The sequence below is a fragment of the Ochotona princeps genome, chromosome 28 (assembly GCF_030435755.1).
Source record: "Ochotona princeps isolate mOchPri1 chromosome 28, mOchPri1.hap1, whole genome shotgun sequence".
Taxonomy (NCBI): Eukaryota; Metazoa; Chordata; class Mammalia; order Lagomorpha; family Ochotonidae; genus Ochotona; species Ochotona princeps.
The window spans coordinates 15,138,490-15,157,582 of record NC_080859.1 but is presented as its reverse complement, the minus strand read 5'-3'; the positions used below and the strand labels follow the sequence as shown (position 1 = coordinate 15,157,582).

At 40.3% G+C, this 19,093-nt stretch overlaps 1 protein-coding gene across 8 annotated transcripts in view; it reads right to left on the bottom strand.

Annotated features, from left to right (window-relative positions):
* Nucleotides 1-19,093, bottom strand: part of PAM (peptidylglycine alpha-amidating monooxygenase) — a 153,601-nt gene that overhangs the window by 30,955 nt on the left and 103,553 nt on the right. For 4 of the 8 annotated variants that reach the window (XM_004586180.3, XM_004586181.3, XM_012927316.3 and 1 more), the window contains 2 exons: nucleotides 14,872-15,195; nucleotides 4,951-5,080 (listed from right to left, as the gene is read on the bottom strand). In XM_004586180.3, coding sequence (XP_004586237.2) covers nucleotides 4,951-5,080; nucleotides 14,872-15,195 — 454 coding nt within the window. The remainder of the gene's footprint in view (nucleotides 1-4,950; nucleotides 5,081-14,871; nucleotides 15,196-19,093) is intronic. The other 4 variants (XM_004586183.3, XM_036497599.2, XM_036497602.2 and 1 more) reach the window with 1 other exon arrangement.

Here is a 19,093-nt window from a genome sequence, read left to right as displayed (position 1 = left end):
AGCTGGAATAAAGAGAGAATAAACATCTCTACGCCATTAGTCAAAATTCAGAGAAAGAGAAATAATAACAGCAAATGCAGAAAGAAGTGAAATATGATGTTGTAATTATATACATTAAGAAGCCAGAGAAAGAACTGCAGATTTTCACATGAGAAAAATACATGCAATTGTACCCCTCAGTGTTGGGAATGCAAAATCAAATCCAAAGGTCAAATACTCTAAAGGGAATATAATGTATATCATGCTAACAATACTAACTTTTGAATATATACATATTGTAAAAAGTCCCATGAGAAGGAAAAGAAATTTGTATGATCATTTCGTGTCCTTGTAGGCTAGAACTAAAAACACCCCAACTAGTGAAGCAAAGAATGAAGATCTAGTTGTCAGGGCACCAGGCCTTCACATTCTGTTCAGTAAGCTAAGGCCAATTTGCTTAGCGAAGTGCATTTGGCTACTTAGCAATGACGGGGTTTCTGAAAGCCCTCATTTTTTGAGTCACATGAACTGGATTGGATTTCGAATGTCTGCTCTGTAGGTCTTAAGCCTAGGTCTCCTGTCTTTAAAAAAATGCAATTTCTTTTAGAAGGACCTGACTTTCCAAGACTGGAGACTCTCCCTGCCCATTCTCGAGTTCAATGTGAAAGTGTAGAAGAAGTGGAAGAATAGTTATCTGAGAAGAATATCAGAAAGTGACTTACAAATGGAAGAAAATGGCTCAAGTAGAATGAGAAGATGCAATACACGAGAGAACGGTACGATTCTGGAACATTCTTTTCTTCCAGATATGAAGGGACCAGGGACTGCTCAGTCACACTGAGTTCTGTCTAAGAGACCCAATGTATGAAAGAGATTATAGATACCAAAGCAGAACCCCTGGGAGATGTCCCAGCTGAGGACCCAGAAAGGTAGTGGGGTAAACCTTGATTTGATTTTTCCCCTTGCAAGTTAGGAAGCAGACAGATTTCTAGAACAATGGATCTCAGCATAACTCCAAAAGCAGTGATTTGCGACCTAGTTGGGAAATGGGAGATGGAGGGAAATTTCCAGAAAATCATTTAAGTTCTACTTGAATAAAACTTTAAAAATCAACCATTTAACTACTGAAATGTTATAAACAACATTCATAAAGATTTTAAAAAAACTCGCACCTCAAACAGACATAATACAAGGCTGGAAGGAACAACTCATTCTTTGGTTAATTACGATTAAGATAATGTCCAGAAAATTGAAACGATCCTGAATGGTAACGAATTGAAACAACTGGAATAAAGCCTTGACTTTAATATTAATATTTTCCAAACATTGCATAGTAAATTTCTGATAATAGTTTCAGCACAGTTGAATCAAATGCATTTGAAAATTCCAGGTAACAAATTGAACAAGAGACAATGTGGTTAAATAACTGAGAAAAACTTCTGAAAAACCATCCTTTTCTATTAATAGATATGTAGAATATGCATCAAGGAAAGTAATTACATTACTGATCAGATAACACATAAAGTTTTATGGCCACTTCTAGACTGAGTACTTCTAAGGGCTTTCAGCTGAAAAATAATTATGTCAGTAATCATGAAAATTGGTTGATGGCCTGGGGAATATTTAGTTTGAAGAAAGATAAGTCTTTCTTTAAATATGCAAATCATTGGCATGGATAAGTGGGAAAAAAATTCATTCTGTATTATTTTATCATCAGGATGGAGTTACAAGACTTCAATTTGAGCTTAACATAAGAGCAACCCTTGACTTAACAGAACCTACAATTTTGTGAATGTCAAAAATGATCGGAATGGGAACGATTCCAAGGAAAATCAGGATAAAATTTCTCACCATTTATTTAAACAGTGGGAGTACCAAGAACACAATGCCTGCCTGTTCTTGAATGTTCATTTTGACTCACCATCACATCATAAATACTGCAGCGAGGTGAATAACTCTTCTGTTCTTAATGAAGGAGAGGAAACGCCATCTAATCTAATTTATATGAAGGACGATCATGCACGACAGTTCAGAACTAAAGCCAAATCTAGTTTGCTCTTTGAGCACATCCAAATCTCTTTTCCTAAAAAGATAACCAGCAGGTTCATCCATTTCTCTTCATTAAGAAAAAAGCAGAGAGGAGCTTGGCAGCAGAGGTCTGAGCGACGCAAAGGCTGCTCGGGGCCAACTGGTAATTCCAGAGAGGGAGGCAGGAAGGAGAAGTATGCTCACATCGGAAAGATAAAGATGAAAGACGCAGCAGACCTAATGAGGAACATTAGCAGTTTGTGCTGGAAGTCTTGAAATCTCTTCCCCAGCCCTCCTTCGTGCTGCTCTTTATCACAGCAAACACACCAGGCCTTCGGCAGCGAGGCTGGACTTGACTTCCACAGGGTAGCGCTTATGTAGATGAAAGCTGGATGCCAGGGGAAGGCCTCCCGGAGAAGCCACTGGAGACTCTCCCCTGTGGTTCCTGTTTCATCATCCGGTGCCACCTCCTGCGTGGAGGAGACCTGGCCGATCCCTGTCTCTATCAAGTCAACACAGACTCTGCTGTTTGACTGGAACGAAAACCATATTGAAACAGAAAGCTGGACTCAGTCCAGCTAGGTTCTAGCCAGCAGAAAACAGCATCCTTGGGAGAAAATGATGCTGCAATTTTCTCATCTGGCAAAACATAGCTAGAAATCCATGCAGAAAATGTACAGCATTCATTAAAATGAAGAATATGTTAAAATGAGTAGTAATAGTTTGCTCTTTTTTTTTTTAATTGGAAAGTCAGATATATAGAGAGGAGGAGGGACAGAGAGGAAGATCTTCCATCCGATGATTCACTCCCCAAGGGGCCACAACGGCCGGAGTTGTGCCTATCCAAAGTCAGGAGCCTGGAGTCTTTTCTTTCAAGGAGTCTCTTCTTCACCCACGCGGGTGCAGGGTTCCAAAGCTTTGGGTCATCCTCAACTGTTTTCCCAGGCCACAAGCAGGGAGTTGGATGGCAAGCGGGGCTGCCATGATTTGAACCAGCACCCATATGGCACCCTGGCGTTCAAGACGAGGATTTTAGCCACTAGGCTACTGCATTGGGCTGAATAGTTTGCTCTTAAAAGCATTGTTAAAATACCCTTAGATGTTCAATATCGGCTAGGATGATGTATCAGACACATGAATAGGAAAGCTGAGTTACACTGAGATTGTTAGCTTCTAAATCTCAAGTGATCACTGCCAGATTTCCATTTCCAAGGGTAACAACTAGAAAGCACAATTAAATAGAAGCAAAGCTACCAATCTATTTGGAAATGGACTGAAGTCCATCTTCCAATGCACGGACACTGCACATGTGTATATAACACATAGGTTTCACAATAACTCTGAAAGGGCAGGAAAAGCAATTGAGCTCCATGTGTAGATTCTCATTCTCCAAATGTGACCCTGCAGTTGTAGAATTGAAATGAGTCAGATTAGACTGATCTTTTTAGAACCTACTTTTATGTGCAAATATGTAATAAAGAATTATATACAAGTGTTTGTTACTCAAAGTAATGAAAACAATTTGTTAAATTTTGGAGCAAACTTTTTAGAAATGTTCTTCTGGGATGTGCCTGCAAGAATATTGAAGGCCAAAGTGGACAGAGGGCAGCTCTGCAGTGGCTTGTGCACCTGCTAACTCTGAGATTTTGGGTAAAGCGTGAGGTACCTGAAAAAGTTTCTGAAGAATAGAATTTTTAAAAAAGTTTATTTTGGTGCAAAAAGTTGGAACTCCACACTTATGCTGGGTCTTAAAAACATTCATTGAAAATGGGTATTGAGGAAAAACTGTGCCTAGGCTTCAATTTTTTTGTGCCAAAATAAGCATATCTTTTGATTCCATTTTTTGAGCTGTTTTGAAGTGCACCACTCCTGATTTTTTTTTTCTCCTCATCTGCAAGATGTGAATGATGATGCTAATTAAAGTGCCAAGTGAGGTCACTCATGTTCACATTTAGGGCATAACGGACCCAAAGTTAACATTCAGTGAATACTAGGTTTTTGAGAAGTCTCTCAAAGCAGGTAATAGCAGAGGGAATGAAGAATGCCGAAGGAAAGTCAGAGGCACTAGGCAGTCCTGGTGTTACGCTTAGGATTTGATGCTCATTAAAATACTGAGTAATAAGATTGACCTACATCGAAATGTGAAGGTCCAGGAACTAGCTCTGCACAATTGGTGGCTCAGGCACCCCATGGTCGAAGGCTTCCTGTTAGTACTGCTAGGGAGAAGCCTGGTGCAGAGTGAGCGCCTTCAATATCATCCCCACAGGAGGTGAAGTTCACCTCAAAGGGAGGAGGGAACTGCCTGGTGAGGACGGGATCTCAGGTGGCTAATGCCTTCTTCCATGACAGCAGCGGGCGAGATGTCTTTGTCATACAGTGCACAGCGCTTCCTGTCTGCCAGTGTATCAGACATTAAACGAATCATATCTTCTGCTCATAAAAAATCAAGGTCAGAGACATGCAGGACAACATGGAAAAATATAAAGCCTGCAGATAAATCCTAATTCCTGAAAGGGAGTACAAGATGAACGAAAGGATGCAATACTAGTGACATATTACAAGAGGGTTACAGTAAGCACGACTCAGTGCATCACTAACTCAGAGCGACTCCATCAAGTACTCATTGCCTGATAACCGTCACAGAAAGACAGCCATGTGGTTCTTACTGTGTGCTGAATGGCAATCCCAACACCCCCTGCATGGAACTCTTGCCAAAACAAAAAAGGGAAGAAAGAGGATAACAGTATCCTTAACATTATTCTTTACTCTAAAGAGCTGAGACGCACACTCAGGATACCATCGATGGGTCCAAATATGGAATAAAAAAAAAGATGTTTGTTTTGGAGCATAAATGTTTCATCGTAGGTTCTCCATGAGCTTTTGGAAATTCCCTTATTTTTAAATTTTCATTAACAACAAAAAGGTAATAAAAACATCACTTACTTTCCATCCCAGACATGGTCACCTCTGTGGAAAATCACCAGATTATTCATAGGGTCCAATGCCACCCCAGAAACCTGGCCGGGCAACAGGTATACTCCAGGCCAGTCCAATGCTTCTTCTATGTGGAAGTCTACAAGATAAACGCACACAGTGAGTGTGATGAGGAAAGCTAAGGACACTTCAGGAAGATTCTCAGTGGCTGTAAGGACTCATGCTAGACGCAAAGAACTTGAAAGAGGAAAATCAAGCCATGCTCTACATCCAATATTTCACATGCGCATGCCAACCAGCTTCCTGTGCTATGGATTGAACAAGCAACTGTGAACTCATCACGGTACTGCCTGCTCACGTTTCCTACTGCTAAGAAGCCTGGAAAACCAGCTCACTCCTAAGGCCTTAAAAGAGACACCTGACATTGCTTGCCTGCTTCTTGACAAGACTCATACTTTAAATGTGTTTAGAGACTATGGCATCAATGATGGCATTATTCTACCACAGATTTTTTAAATGTTGTACATAAATAACCAAGAGTAGTTTATCATGCCACGTTCCTCTATCAGCTCACATCTACCTTCCGAGTCAATTCTGAATGTTCAGTGTAGAACAGTCTGCACCAGTCACTGATGACCCTTGGTAAGAGGAACTATAAAAAATACCAAATTCAGATTTAACCAGCTTTAGTTTTCCTGTAAGAATGGGGCATTGTCTTTTGATGTTGTTTCTATTTCGGTGTTTCCCAACACAAAAAAGGGGTGGGGAAATGACAGAAACTCTGCAAATTTAGTGATTCCCAGAGGTCTCATTCCAGTTCAGAACACATTTGCTCTCACAGAATACTTAGCTTTGTTTGTGTTATTTCTTTTATAAACATGTTCAGCCACAGCGCTGCTATGTAGAGAGTACTACACTAATTGCTGATACGCAGCTACAAGGATAGACACAAAAGCCACTGTTATCCACCTCAATTTTTCTTTCCCTTTCAAATACTTCCGTTGAGATGCCAAGAAGTAGAAAGGCAGCCATTCGAATATCATTTCTTCTTCTGGTTCTTTGGAGGAAGTGGCAATCTGCAGGGAATTCCTCAAAGACAGAATTTAAAGACCAGTAGAAGAAACAAAGGCAGAGGGGTCACACCACCATCTCCTGACCGCGAGACAGGATGCTGGGGTGAACATAAGTGTGTTAAAGCAATTCTTTTAAAAAGGTATTCTTTTCACTCAAACAAGTTCTGATCTTCAACCAGAATGAACAACACAACACGATAAATAGGATGCTACATCAGTTCTGCCAATCATCTCTGCTGAAATATCTTCAACAAATACTCCCCATGTGGACTCTTTTGCGAAGCATTATGCCAGCTTCTGGCAACACAGAGAAATAAAACAAGGGTTGGGGTTTTAACGAATAAAGGGATATTGTCAGATACAATAGGATAGGGACATGCAAGACACACTGAGAATAAACAGAAGCCAAATACTTAGGACATAAAGGGACACAGAAGTGGGACCCTAATCCTTCCCGGGGTTTGGGCTGAACTGAATGAGTTTTAGTTATCTTCAGGTCTCCCGGAGGAGCAAACTTATGTCAACAACAAAAACAAGGATGTCTGTGCTTGGAAAATGTGTCTCAATGTGTTTAGGTAATCTGTAAGGGACACTTGTGTAAGTTGGATGATGGTGGCAATGCTCTGATTTGGATGGTGAATTCCTTGCCCAGCCCAGGCCCCTGTGTTAAAGGCTTGGGCTCCAAGGTCTTATGCAAAAGGTGAAGATATGCTAATGGCACTAACAGGACAGAAAAGCAATCCAGCTATGGGGTCTGAAGATGGAACCTTGGGGAGGTGAACGGATTTGATATGATCATTAAGGTGTGGCCCCCTGATGGTCTGTATGACCTCGTTGCTAACTGTCAAACTCATGGGGTCTCCTGCTTTGTCTCAGGCATGGAACTTTCAAAGCTGTGAGCTAAATAACCCCTTTTTCATTTATAAAATTACCCCAGGTATTTCCTTATAGTAACAGAAAGTTGACTAATAACAGTGGAGCACGGGATGACCTGACCTTGACAATCTGCTTCAGATTCAGCCTAAAATATATTTTGTACTAGGCACCCCATGAAGGAGTTTGGATTTAACAATGGGACTGTAGTATGCAGCTGTGCTGTCATGACCTCCACGATGATTTACTTTCAGGCATACTGTCGATACTTTATTCATAGCAGTGAAGCACAAGGGTGAGGGATGATTTGCTTTTGGATTATATTAGAGACAACAAGAAAGTCATTCTCACTCAGGGGCACTTATGAGGCTTTCCTGAGCTGGGAGCAAGTGGGTGGAGGGAGGGCCAGGGTGACAGCTGGCAGGCCCGAGCTTGCAAATAATCCCCAGCCCAGGAGTGGATCTGAATGAATCTCTCAGATGAACAGCATCCATCATCTTTCAAGCTGGCTTGTCAAAATAAGAAGAAAAGGTTGCAAATTGCTGCTACAGCAACTGGGAGTCACTGAGGTTTTTTTTCAGTGTGGGTGACATGATTAAAACTGTGTTTTTTGAGCGTAAACTCTGGAAACAGCACATAAGCATCGCTACTAGAGATGTCGAGATAGTTCAGCATATGGATAAATCATCCCCCAAGGAAAATGTTCTAAATATTTTAAAGCTGTTCGAATCTCATACTGTATTTCATTCATTCTTGGTTACAGCTTGTCATCACTCTTAACTCATTCATCAGGTCCTGAAACTTCTGGATGGGCTCCAAGGGAATCTAAAAAACTCATGACAGGGTAGACATTTTAATTGCTTTGTCAGGTTCCCAGAGCTCAGAACCACCACACAGAGGCAGAATGTTTTCAGGGCTCAGCATCCATCTTTTGTAGGCAATGGCATACACGGCCTGGCCTCTTGTGTGGCTTAATACACTGAACTGCCCTCCATGGCCTAGTGTCTTACTTGATCATGCAAGTAAGACTAGCATGGACACACCTCTATGCTCTTCTAACTCACTAGTACCACTTCTGTGGACACCTAATATTGTTGCAGACAAGGTAAGGATATTCAATGAAAACCTGAATTGGCTAGTTAGTCCTAGTAATGACAATGAATACCAAGCAATAGTGATCTGTTCACTGGCACTAGTTGTTAAGTGCTCCTGAGCTGCAGCGATGCCAGTTCTCATAGGCAAAACAGACAATGTGCTTTGCTCTGGGGTTAAGTGTGAATTTCATAAAATCCTGGAAATACTCTTACTGTGTAAAGAACTTTAATCAGAGGGTGAATGATCTCAGTTATCCCAAGTATTTAGATTGGTAAGTGCTTGGAACGGCAAAAAACCATTAATGCATGATGTAAAAAACACATCTGGCTCAATCAAAAATAGACTTGTTATATCTAAGTATCTTGTTGACATTTCCAAGAAAAATCACGGTCAATATCTAGGACAATTAAAACATATTGCTGGTTGATTTTCCAAGTGGTAAAAGGCCATACGTAAGGAAATGTGTGAATCTAACATTGTGCTCAACCTGGCTTTTTTTAGTACTAAATGTTTGGGAAAATAATATCAAATTATTTTAACTTTATTTAAAAAATCTTAACGCATTTATGAGAATTATCTGGACAAAGATCTCAAGACTTTTAGGTCCTGGGTCTCTGTGCTAACCAGAAGTTCTATTAGAGTTAAAGGCAAACTATGAGCTTGCTTCCATATGTGAATATTAACTCTGCTAACTTACACTTTTGCTCCCAGTGTAATACCTCTTTTGTAAGTGGGAAGTTAAACATGGTTTCTTTTAAGATGAATGAGGGATGAGGCACTCATTCAGCAGTAACAGGGTCTACAGTGGATTAGTGTTGACTGCGCTGCCCTTCCCCGATGCTCACCACATGGGAATCACGGAACGGCAGCACTGCACCGGCATTAGCCCGGTGCTTTTCACTTGGCATTAGATGAACTTCACCTTGAATCAGACTTTAGACTCTAATCATCAACAACAGCAATTCTCTAACACTCAAGAACCATCGGAAAGCCTTATTAAGGAAACTGTGTGCAAACTACATTTAGGCTTTTCCTTAAATTTAACATTTTCAATCTAGAGATGTGAAACATTGTTTAGATCTTTCTCACAGCTAATGTAAGAAATAACTGAGGTATGATTACTGGACTTACAGTTAAAAATATTAATTTATTTAAACACACACACACATACACACATTCTTATGCCATTCAATGATTTACTTCCCAGTTGCCTGCAACATCCACGGCTGTGCTGGAGCAGACAGAATAAGGGTCCCAAACTCCAGCTGGGTTTCACACGTGGTGGGAGAGACGCAAGCCCTTGGCACACACTCAGGAAGCTGGACGGGAAGGGCTGTAGCCGGCGCTCACACCGATAAGCACTCCATACGGTGGCTCAGTCCCTCACACTAAGATGCCCACCTCCCAACTTAGAGTTTTAATATGGAAATCAAATAAATTTTCTTACAAGTAACTTGGGCAAGCCACCCCAAAATCCAACTGCCAATAGCTCTAAATAGAGATAGAAAATGGCAGGTTATTGCAAACTTGACTGGTTGTTTTTATTAATTTGGGTTTTAAAAATGATTTTGCATGACACATTTTTACAGGTATAGCGATTCCTTTTTCCTTCCCTTTCTCACTTCCCATTTTCTCCTCCCATATTTTCCCTGTATGTTATACTTAATATTAATATACTGTATTATTGTATTATTACAGTAGTACAGCACTTTAGCAACAGTTACAAGTTCAACATTTTGCTATCTAAGTACATCATGCAATTATAGTTACAAAGATAGAAAATCTAGTATTGTATTATCAATGCGTATTTTACAGTTTCACTGGGAGTCCTTTTATTTGAGAGTAGAGATGCCAACTGCGACATATCTTCGCTTGTATTCTAGCCTCCATTATACAGTTCATCTATGATATATATGTATATGGTTGTTTTCCTAAATATCTACTTGTTTCGTAGTTTGCACGGATGTTGTCTTATATAAGAGAGAACATATGATATTTGCGCTTTGGGGATTAGCTTATTTCACTGAGCATAAGGGTTTTCACTTGGGACCATTTTGTTGCAAATGGTACAATTTCATTCTTTGCGGGATGGGTGCCACTGCACGCTGGGGTATGTTACCACTTAGAGGACACCTGCATTCCGTGTTCGATTGTCAGTACAAACAGCAGCTACTTGGCTTCCCTTCGACCTTCCTGAGAAGCAGCAGATGAAGGCCCAAGGCCCTAAGTTCCTTGTCCAGCCACAGGGGAGACCCAGATGGAGTTTTCATTGTAGCTCCTGAAGGGATCTGGGGAGTAAGCCAGCAGACAGGAGCTTTCTTTATGTCTCTCACTCTCTCTAATTCTGCCTTTCAAATGAATAAAAAATAATTTAATAAAATCTGGATATGGGAACTATTAGAGGAAACAATACTTTTAGAAATACAGTATAAGCACATATCATAATACCAGTACCCGTATTTCAAACTCACCGTGATTGCTAAAAGATAATATAAACAAGGAACTCTTGAGATTTTAAAATGACATTTTTCCCCAAGTGACATAACATATTGACAATAAACAAATTATATTATTCTATGAAGAATTCTTGGATTCATTATAAAGGCAAAATGTGTAACTCCATATTCCATCATACAATAAAAAAGTTACTATTTCAGAAAAAAATTAATTACTATTAAAATTGCATCAATAAATCACTAAAAGGATTAACGAATTACATCTTTCAAAGAAAGAGATTAATGCCAGTGATCAGTGAAGTTTTCATGTGAAATTATTAATAAGCACTTAAAAGGGCATTCATTTATCTATATTCCCTAAGGACTAACAGAAGTAGAGAAAGTTGTGGCAAAATACAATTTATAGTCAGTGTAATAAAGCTCCTCACAAAGAGAAGGAAGGAAAAAACTCACTAGAAAACAAACAAAACCAAAAGGTAGGGGTTGTTTTTTCTACACTTGAAAATTGTCTGCTCATGAGGAACATACGAATGCCTTACTTTGGTCATGGATTGCTACTCATCAAAGGGCCTGGGAAATACTTATATCAAAGTCAGACAGAAAATAAAAATTATTTCCCACATTGCATTTAATGGGAGTGAAGTGGAGAACAGAGTTAAGATGCAACAAAGGTGGGAGCCCAGCACTGTGGCACAGTCGGTTAAGTTGCCACAGCAGGTGTCACGCCATTTCAAAACACTGGTTCAAGTCCAGGCTGCTTCACTTCTGATGTGGTTCCTTGCTAATGCACGCAGGAGGGCAGCTTAGATGGCCCTCACCATCCTCACCTAAGGACTTGGACCCATTACCAAAGGAGGAATGCAGATAAGTCCTGGGATTCCGACTTGGGCATGACCAATGCGTGCATGTTGCAGTAATTTTGAGAGTGAACCAGGGAATGGAATGGAAGATCTCTATGTCCCTCCCTGCCTTTTCCATGATCTTAAAAAAAGAAAAGAAAATAAAAAGGCCTGTTTGTAATTATCTGTATTCCAGGAGACACAATTGTCTTGTTCTAAAGAGTGTCTGGCCATTCATTCTATTGTATTCTTCATGCAGCCTGTAGCCCACTGATATCCCATCCATAACCGAGGGGCAGAATAGAACTTCAACATCAGAAGACTGGAGTTGCATATCCACAGTCTTTGGATATTCCAGGGACTTCCCCACAGAGCCACAAATAGATTTTTTGAGCTGAATCTTCCACTTCACTTTTTAATCCATAGGTCAGTTAGATGAGTTTCATACTGCAGTTGTAACACATGGAGCAGCGAATGGTTCCCAAAGCAAAGCTGCCAACAACTATGTCATCTTGGTACCAACAGAGGGCAACACAACAGGGTCCTAGGCAGGCACTCCAGCGTTTAAGCAGTAACGATGTAGAGCACCAGGAAAGGGAATGTGAACCCTGAAGCAAAGTCCCCCTGAAGTGGACAACCAAGTCAGTCCCTTCAGCTGAACACTACTATGTGAGATTTAAGCAACTTTGGGTGGATGTTTGGCCTACTGGTAAACCTCTTGGTTAGCTAACCACTGATACTTGATTCTGGGCTCCTGGAATCCCTGGTCCACGCTTCCTGCTTCTACAGACCCTGGGAGGAAGTAGAAGTTGGCTCAAGTACTTGGATCTTTGTTATCCACAGGGGTGAGCCGGAATGTGTTCCTGGCTCTGGGTTCTGGCTATATAGCCTAGCCCTGGTTGTTGCAAGAATTTGGGGATGGACCAACAGATGGGAAGGAATTCTCTTTGCTTCTCAGATAACTTTAAAACAACAAATAGGAGAAAAACAGGATTTATACTTTGGAAGCTATAAACTCCAAGTTTTACATTCTAACTCCGCAATGAATTAATTCCTCTCAGGTTCAGTTTCTTCATTTGGAAATTAATAAAAGATATCTGAAATGAGAAGGAGCTATAATATTAAGCAACACATTTTTGTTTTTGCTAAAATCCAATTTTCTTCTTTTGCAGCTAATGCAAGTCCTTTTAGCAAAGTAGGCATTCAGGGAGTTAGTTAATTCCTATAGACCATGAATGCCCAAGGTCAGCTTTGCCTGGCATAAAGACAAGCCATAGGGACACAGTAGAGATTAGTCATCAAATTCATTCCCATGCCTTAAGGAATACTCATGGGTTAGACTACTACAGAATTTTATTAGGGCCTATGTGCTAACACGTTCTACTTTCTTTTTTCTTTCTTTTTTTTTTTTTTTTTACAAAATAGAAGCGTGTGCTAATCAACAGTATAAGGCAATTAAGAAAATGCATTTTGAGGGGCTGACATTATGGCATAATGGCGTTCAAGTCCAACACTGACATACTGGAACACAAACGCAAGTTCTGCGGCTCTGCTTGTAATGCAGCATCCTGCTAATGTGTCCCTGGAAGCAGCAGCAGTTGGCCTAAACACTGGGAGTCATGTAGAAAGACCCAGATGAAATTCTAGGCTCCAGCCTGGCTGCGCCCCAGTCTTTATGGTCCTATGGGGGAACAAACAAGCAGATGGAAGAATTATCTCTGTGTGTGTCACTCTGCCTTTCAAATAACTACCACAACAACAACCAAAAACAAAAGTGTGTTTTGGAAATGGCTTACCTTGATGCCAGTTTTGGGGTTTTTATCGCATTCAGATTTTCTAAGTTTTAGAATTCAAGCAGCAAAACAAGATTAAAGTAACTCAATTCAGAAAGGAAATACAAGTGCATTTCCCCTCTGCAATCAGGATCTGTGCTGGATGTTTCCATGACTCATTGTTTAATTCCCTCTTGTAACAGTCACCCAGTTTCCTAGAATAAAAAGAAACTGCCCAAGCCAGAACCCAGACAGACATTCTTCTGACCACCTGCATTTGTTCGAGTACCTTAGATGTGCAAAAAGATCTTGCAATTCAAAGTATCTGGGGGATTTGAAGGATTTCCCTCTTGGAAAAGCTAAGTAGAGTTCAGGAAGACAGGGCTTGGAATCCTGTATCTTGCATTGACATCTCTGATGCCTCTAAATGATCACGATAGCATTGAAATGCAACAGTAACAGGAGCAGTCATGGAATACAGGCCCTGCAGTTCCAACATGCCACCAACAGGGCCTTTATGCCTTTTTCTATTTCCATGTTGTCTGCATCAACAATTTATTGCCTTTAATACAGGGGCTCAGACAGATACCTCTGTATGCTGATGAGGTAGGTAGGGGCATGAAAAACTGGAGATTTCTCAGAATCCTATTTTGAGATGTTTTATTCTTGAGATATTTTTCAATAGGATTCCGCAGTCAAAATTTTTTCCTAAGCACTCTAGATGATTGTGAGGTAATGCTATCTGGAGACCAACCTCTTAAAACATGTAATTTTAGGATAAGTCAAAGCATGGCTGATCTTGTTTAAATATCAAGAGTTAAAAAAGAAATCTAGGTTCTAGTGAACATCTCATGACGAAGATAAGGCCAGTCCCAGTGGATAATGCTGCAACTTTATCATGAGCAAAAGGCTTGCATGCTAATTTTTTCCATTATAAATAAAAATCAGCTGGGTGTTGAATAATTTATGAATTCCTGCAAAGTTGAATTTGAGAACACGGAGCTGGCAGTCTGTGCTACTGCAACCCGCGCGTGGACAGCTGCCACACACCCGCAGCGCTTACTCTTCCAGGGAGTGTCCCCACATGCTGTATCTGGCTTTCTACATTAGCAAAGAACATGAAACGCAATCAATATCACAGAGGGCACAACACAATTAAGGACAAAAACGAGGTATCCACAGCTTGCCGGTGCAGAAATCTGAAGGGAATAGGGCATTGTCCTCTAATTAGGAAAGTCAATCTGGTTAGGAATAAAGATAAATCGGATTGTTATTGACTTGCAGGAGGTCCCATCAGAAATGAATACTCAACTTTCCAATTAAGATGGTATTGATAACGGAGCTTAAGCAATCAAAGTCATGTAAATGGTTGGTTACATTTTTCATGTCCGTTGAATTGAATGTTCAAAGTCTGAGATTCCTTTGAGGGGGAATTTAATTACCATAAACACTACAGACACCAGGACTTGGTATATCAGGTTTTGGATTTTCATTTTTTTTTTCCCAAGGAGCAAAATGGAAAACAAACAAACAAACAAAAAAAAACCACTGATTTGGTCAGAATGCAGTGTTCTAGAATTTCTTCACCAGTCTGTCCTAAAAGACAAACAGGTTATATTCCTGAAAGTTCTCAGCTCACTCAGTGAATAGACATGGGATTTCTATCTGGTGTATGTCTCACCAGATAATAATTCAAATCTGAAAAATGCTTTTTCTGATAAGATTTTTTTTTTTCATGCACTCATTTCTACTCCCTTCAGATTTTGTTAGGCCGGATAGCAGCATTTAGCACTTCATGCCTTACAACAAACCCTCAACGCACCTCCCGTGTTCTCTGGCTCCCAGTTGCCTTCACCAGGTGGGGGCTGCTGGAAGGAGAAGGCTCTGCTCCCCGCAGGCCTCAAGGTGGGCTCTAGTCTGTGGAACTTGTGAATTCTGTCTCTGCTGAGAATAGCATCGCCCCTGGCTTCGTGCTCCGTGCCCTTTCTGGCCTCAGACCCCCCAAGATCCTTTTTCTGGACTACGTTTGCAATCTCAGCTACCAGGTCGGCGTCTGATTCTGCCTTTTCTGTAGGATTGTATTTGTGCACCTGAACAACATCTTCCCTCTCTCCTAGCAGCTTGGAAAGCAGTGAATAGAAATCACCTGTGGGGGGCGGGGAGAAAAAAGAGGGTAGAGAGTTGGTCAGATTGTAAAATTAACAAAATTTGGTGCCTTCAAAATATTCTTTTCTGATTCTTCAATCATAAGCAAGACAAGGTTGGTCTCAGACATTTAAGTACAAATAAAAAAAATTCTTGGAACATGGGAAGAATAATACAGACCTTCAGCTCTTGTTCTCTGTTATTTCAGGAGCACACAACCCTATATAACTTGTACTGATTGACACAGACACTCAGACACACACGCACACACATACAGATATGACCACATGGCACACTGTGATAAAAGATCTTTACAGTATTCATAAACTGACATAAAACATTGGAAGTTACATTATAAAAGAGTTCAGCTACATCAAAAAAGAGCTATTTCTTAGGCAAATTTGCTGAAATTGTTTTAAAAGTTGTTTTTAAGTCAGTCTTACAAAAACAACACATCTAATAGGTACGCATCCATCTGGCAATGGGGAGATGAGTTTTATTTTTATTTTGTTAGCAGTACTACTGAAAGTAAATCCATTTGCTCCTTTGAAATATAATAGTTCCAGAAAAATAATTCTGAGACAAGGAAGATTTTTACTTTGACTCAACGAAGGTTTTGTTGTTGTTTTTGTTTTTGTTTTAAATTAGTATCATAAAAAGCAAACAAAAAAACCTAGTATCATTAGGACTATTCACAGTGAGAAGATTTTTGTCTTCCTGTGTTAAGCAATAAAATTGGATGAGAAAACTCAGTTCCATGATAACAAATTATTTCTCGTTTATTATCAGATAGAAAACAGGACTAGAAAGTCCATACAGCATTGAAGTCCTCATCATTTCTTTCTATGGCTTCAAATCCATTTACATCAACTGTGTGAACAGGAAACATAAGGCTATATCGCAAGGTTCACACGCGGTCTGACAGTTAAGACATCCGTGTCCTGCGTCACAGTACCTGGGTTCGATACCTGGCTCAGGCAGTAATCCCAGCCCCTGCTAGTGCCAATGCCAGGAAGCAGCAGCGATGGCTGAAATAGCTGGATTTTTGCCAACCCTGTGGGAGAGCTGGACTGAATCCCTAGTTCTTACTGTGCACATTTAGGGTGTGAGCCAGTAGCTAGGAGAGCTAAACCTCTCTAATCAATATTTCGAATTTTTTAAAAAGTTTGAAAAAATGGTGCAAAATTTTTTGAAATGCATGCATATGAGGGATCTTCACAAAGTCTGTGGAAAACATGTATTTGGAAGAACCTATACATGGACTTCAAAAATCTTCTGCATCACAATAAGCTGATCTTTGAATTCCACTTTTCCACAAGCCTCTTGAAGTCTCCCCCAGCACTCTCCACGGAGGCTCAGACACGCCTTCCTCAGCCAAACTTTCTTTCTTCACCCAAGTCCACGTGTTGCTACAGAAGAAATTTCTTATGATGATGGAGTCTTCCTGCACAAGTTTTAATTTCAATGATGATGTCAGAAAACATTTATACAACCATTTCCCAAGATCATCAGGAAGTAAAAATGATAACTGGTATAGCCACGATACGTCTACTGAAGAAGCTACTATGAAGAAGTGCAGGCAAGGGAAATCGAAGTCTTTCTAGTAAGATGTTCAGAGATCCTGCTGTGCTGGCAAACAGTCTTGGTTGAATGACTGCAAGTAGGTTTGCAATTCCTGCCCATGAAATCAGTTTATCCCAGGTGAGATTCTCAATCAGAAGTTAATTACCAGGTAATAGGACCAATCTCAGTAAAATAAACAAAGCAAATTATAACTCAACCCTATTGGTGAGGCCACAGTGGCATTCTGTTTCTCAGAAGAAAAATGAATTCATTACTGCTAAATCCTTCTGCCCCCCCCCCCTCTCAAATGTTAATATTTTAATGTGCTTGCACATGAAATGTTTTATGTAGAAAGCAGAATGTGGGATGACTTCAGGGAGAGATTGAAAAACAAACAGAAGTCAAAAACTTGACTCTTAATCATTAGGTTCATGCAGATGGCCAACAGCCGATATAGGTCATTCAAGTTGGTCAGTTAAAAAAAACCAAAAAACAAAAAACTAAAAGCTATAATAAAAAAGCCAAACACACAGCACTCCAGTTCCTCTGAAATCATCATATAAAACTGTAATTGGGTTGGGAACACAAATGGCTAAAATAATGGAATAGGCTTGGGGCACACATGCTGTACCGACATTTTAAGAATTTGGATTCAGAGTAGGATGTCTACTAGTGTTGGTGATGCGCGTGAGAGCACTAGATGACTATCTCTTACTTTCCTCCACTCAGATCACAGAGTTTTACTGGCTCTCTGGGTCATGCATATATGGTCTCCTGACATGCTCAGTGGTTTCCAAAGCCACATTAAGACACTTAGGGTGCTGACCTCGTGGCAAAGTGACTTAAGCCATTACTTGAAAACCAGCCTCCCAGAGAGCCAGTTGGAGTCCTGGTTGTTTTATTTCTGATCCAGTTCCCTGCAAACACACCTGGGAAACCTTCAGAAAATGGCCTAAGTATTTGGACCCCCTGTCTCCCATTTGGGAGATGCAGATGGAATTCCAAGCTTCTGACTTTTGTCTGGCCCAAATTCTAGTTTCTATAATCACTTGGAGAGTGAGGCGGCAGATGAAAGACCCATCCCCTCTTTGTATATATAAGAAATTGATTAATTAAAAATATGTAGGAAATATAATGAGTATAATAGATAAGGTGGAACATAAAAGGAAGAATCTGAGTGAGTCATCATGACCTGAATGTCATCTCTCAATAATCCATTTTCAAGTTTGTTGCAGCCAAACTGAACCTCCACTTTCTTGAATACCAGCTCGCCAGCTCTTGAGACTGTTCAACTCAACTTTACATCTTGGGCATAAGTTACATCCAAAAAAAACCTTTCTGTGACTAGTCAAATTAGGGGATCGTTGCCATGTAGATCTGCCCCGTTCTGCAGCACCCCAGTTTCTGCTACTTCACACTTGTGTTTCTATACAATCTTTGGCGGCGGCTGTGCTGTGCCTTTATATAAGTCACAGCATCCTGCAAAGACCATGACATCACTTTCAGAAAGTGTTTGTAGATTAGGACAAGATAATGGCTGGGAAATATTCAGTGCAAGGTACATTATAAAGCAGCCATCCCTAAGTTGTGGCTATTATAACTGCTAACTAAAAATAAAAAAAGACAAACCTTAGATGCAACAAATACCTGCTTCCAACAAGGACTTAACTTTAAAAAATTAGATCAGTTTTTATGTCCTTCTCAAGCAGTGGGGATTTCAAAATGGAAAACTAAGGCCCTCTGCATATTTCCAGCCACTGGTCTCCTTAGCAAGTCCCTATGGCTGCTATAAAGTTTTCAGAAAAAGTAGGATGAAAACACCGTGTGATTTCATTGTTTCCACCGAAACAAACTTGTAATTCTACTTATCCATTAATTTTCCGACATCTCCTCAGAGATATGCTTCCTGGCTTTTCCAAAGGAGGCTAAATATGCATTTCATAATGTCTATTTTTAGAGTAAGGACTTCCCTCCTCTGTCTGAATGCAGGTCTTTTAGCCCTTCCATCCCCAAACTCCCACTCCCGGCTCCTCTTCTATCTGTTGTCGTTTCTAATGCAACGTCTCTCTCACAGATTATAAACATTCCCAATGTTTATGTTGAGGACACTCAATTCTAACTTCTGACTCCAACCTCCTAAGTGATCTCAGACCCCCACCTGGTTCCAGCTTCCTCTACATCCAGGTAAATGACTTCCCCAAGCTTGGAGCTTTCCCTAGTATGGAAAGCTGCCTTCTGGAATTTTCCACCTTGAAGTCTAACTCCTAGGCATTTTGAATTTCACATATATAAAACTGAGCTCTTGATTTCATATTTGATATATTTTTTAAACATTC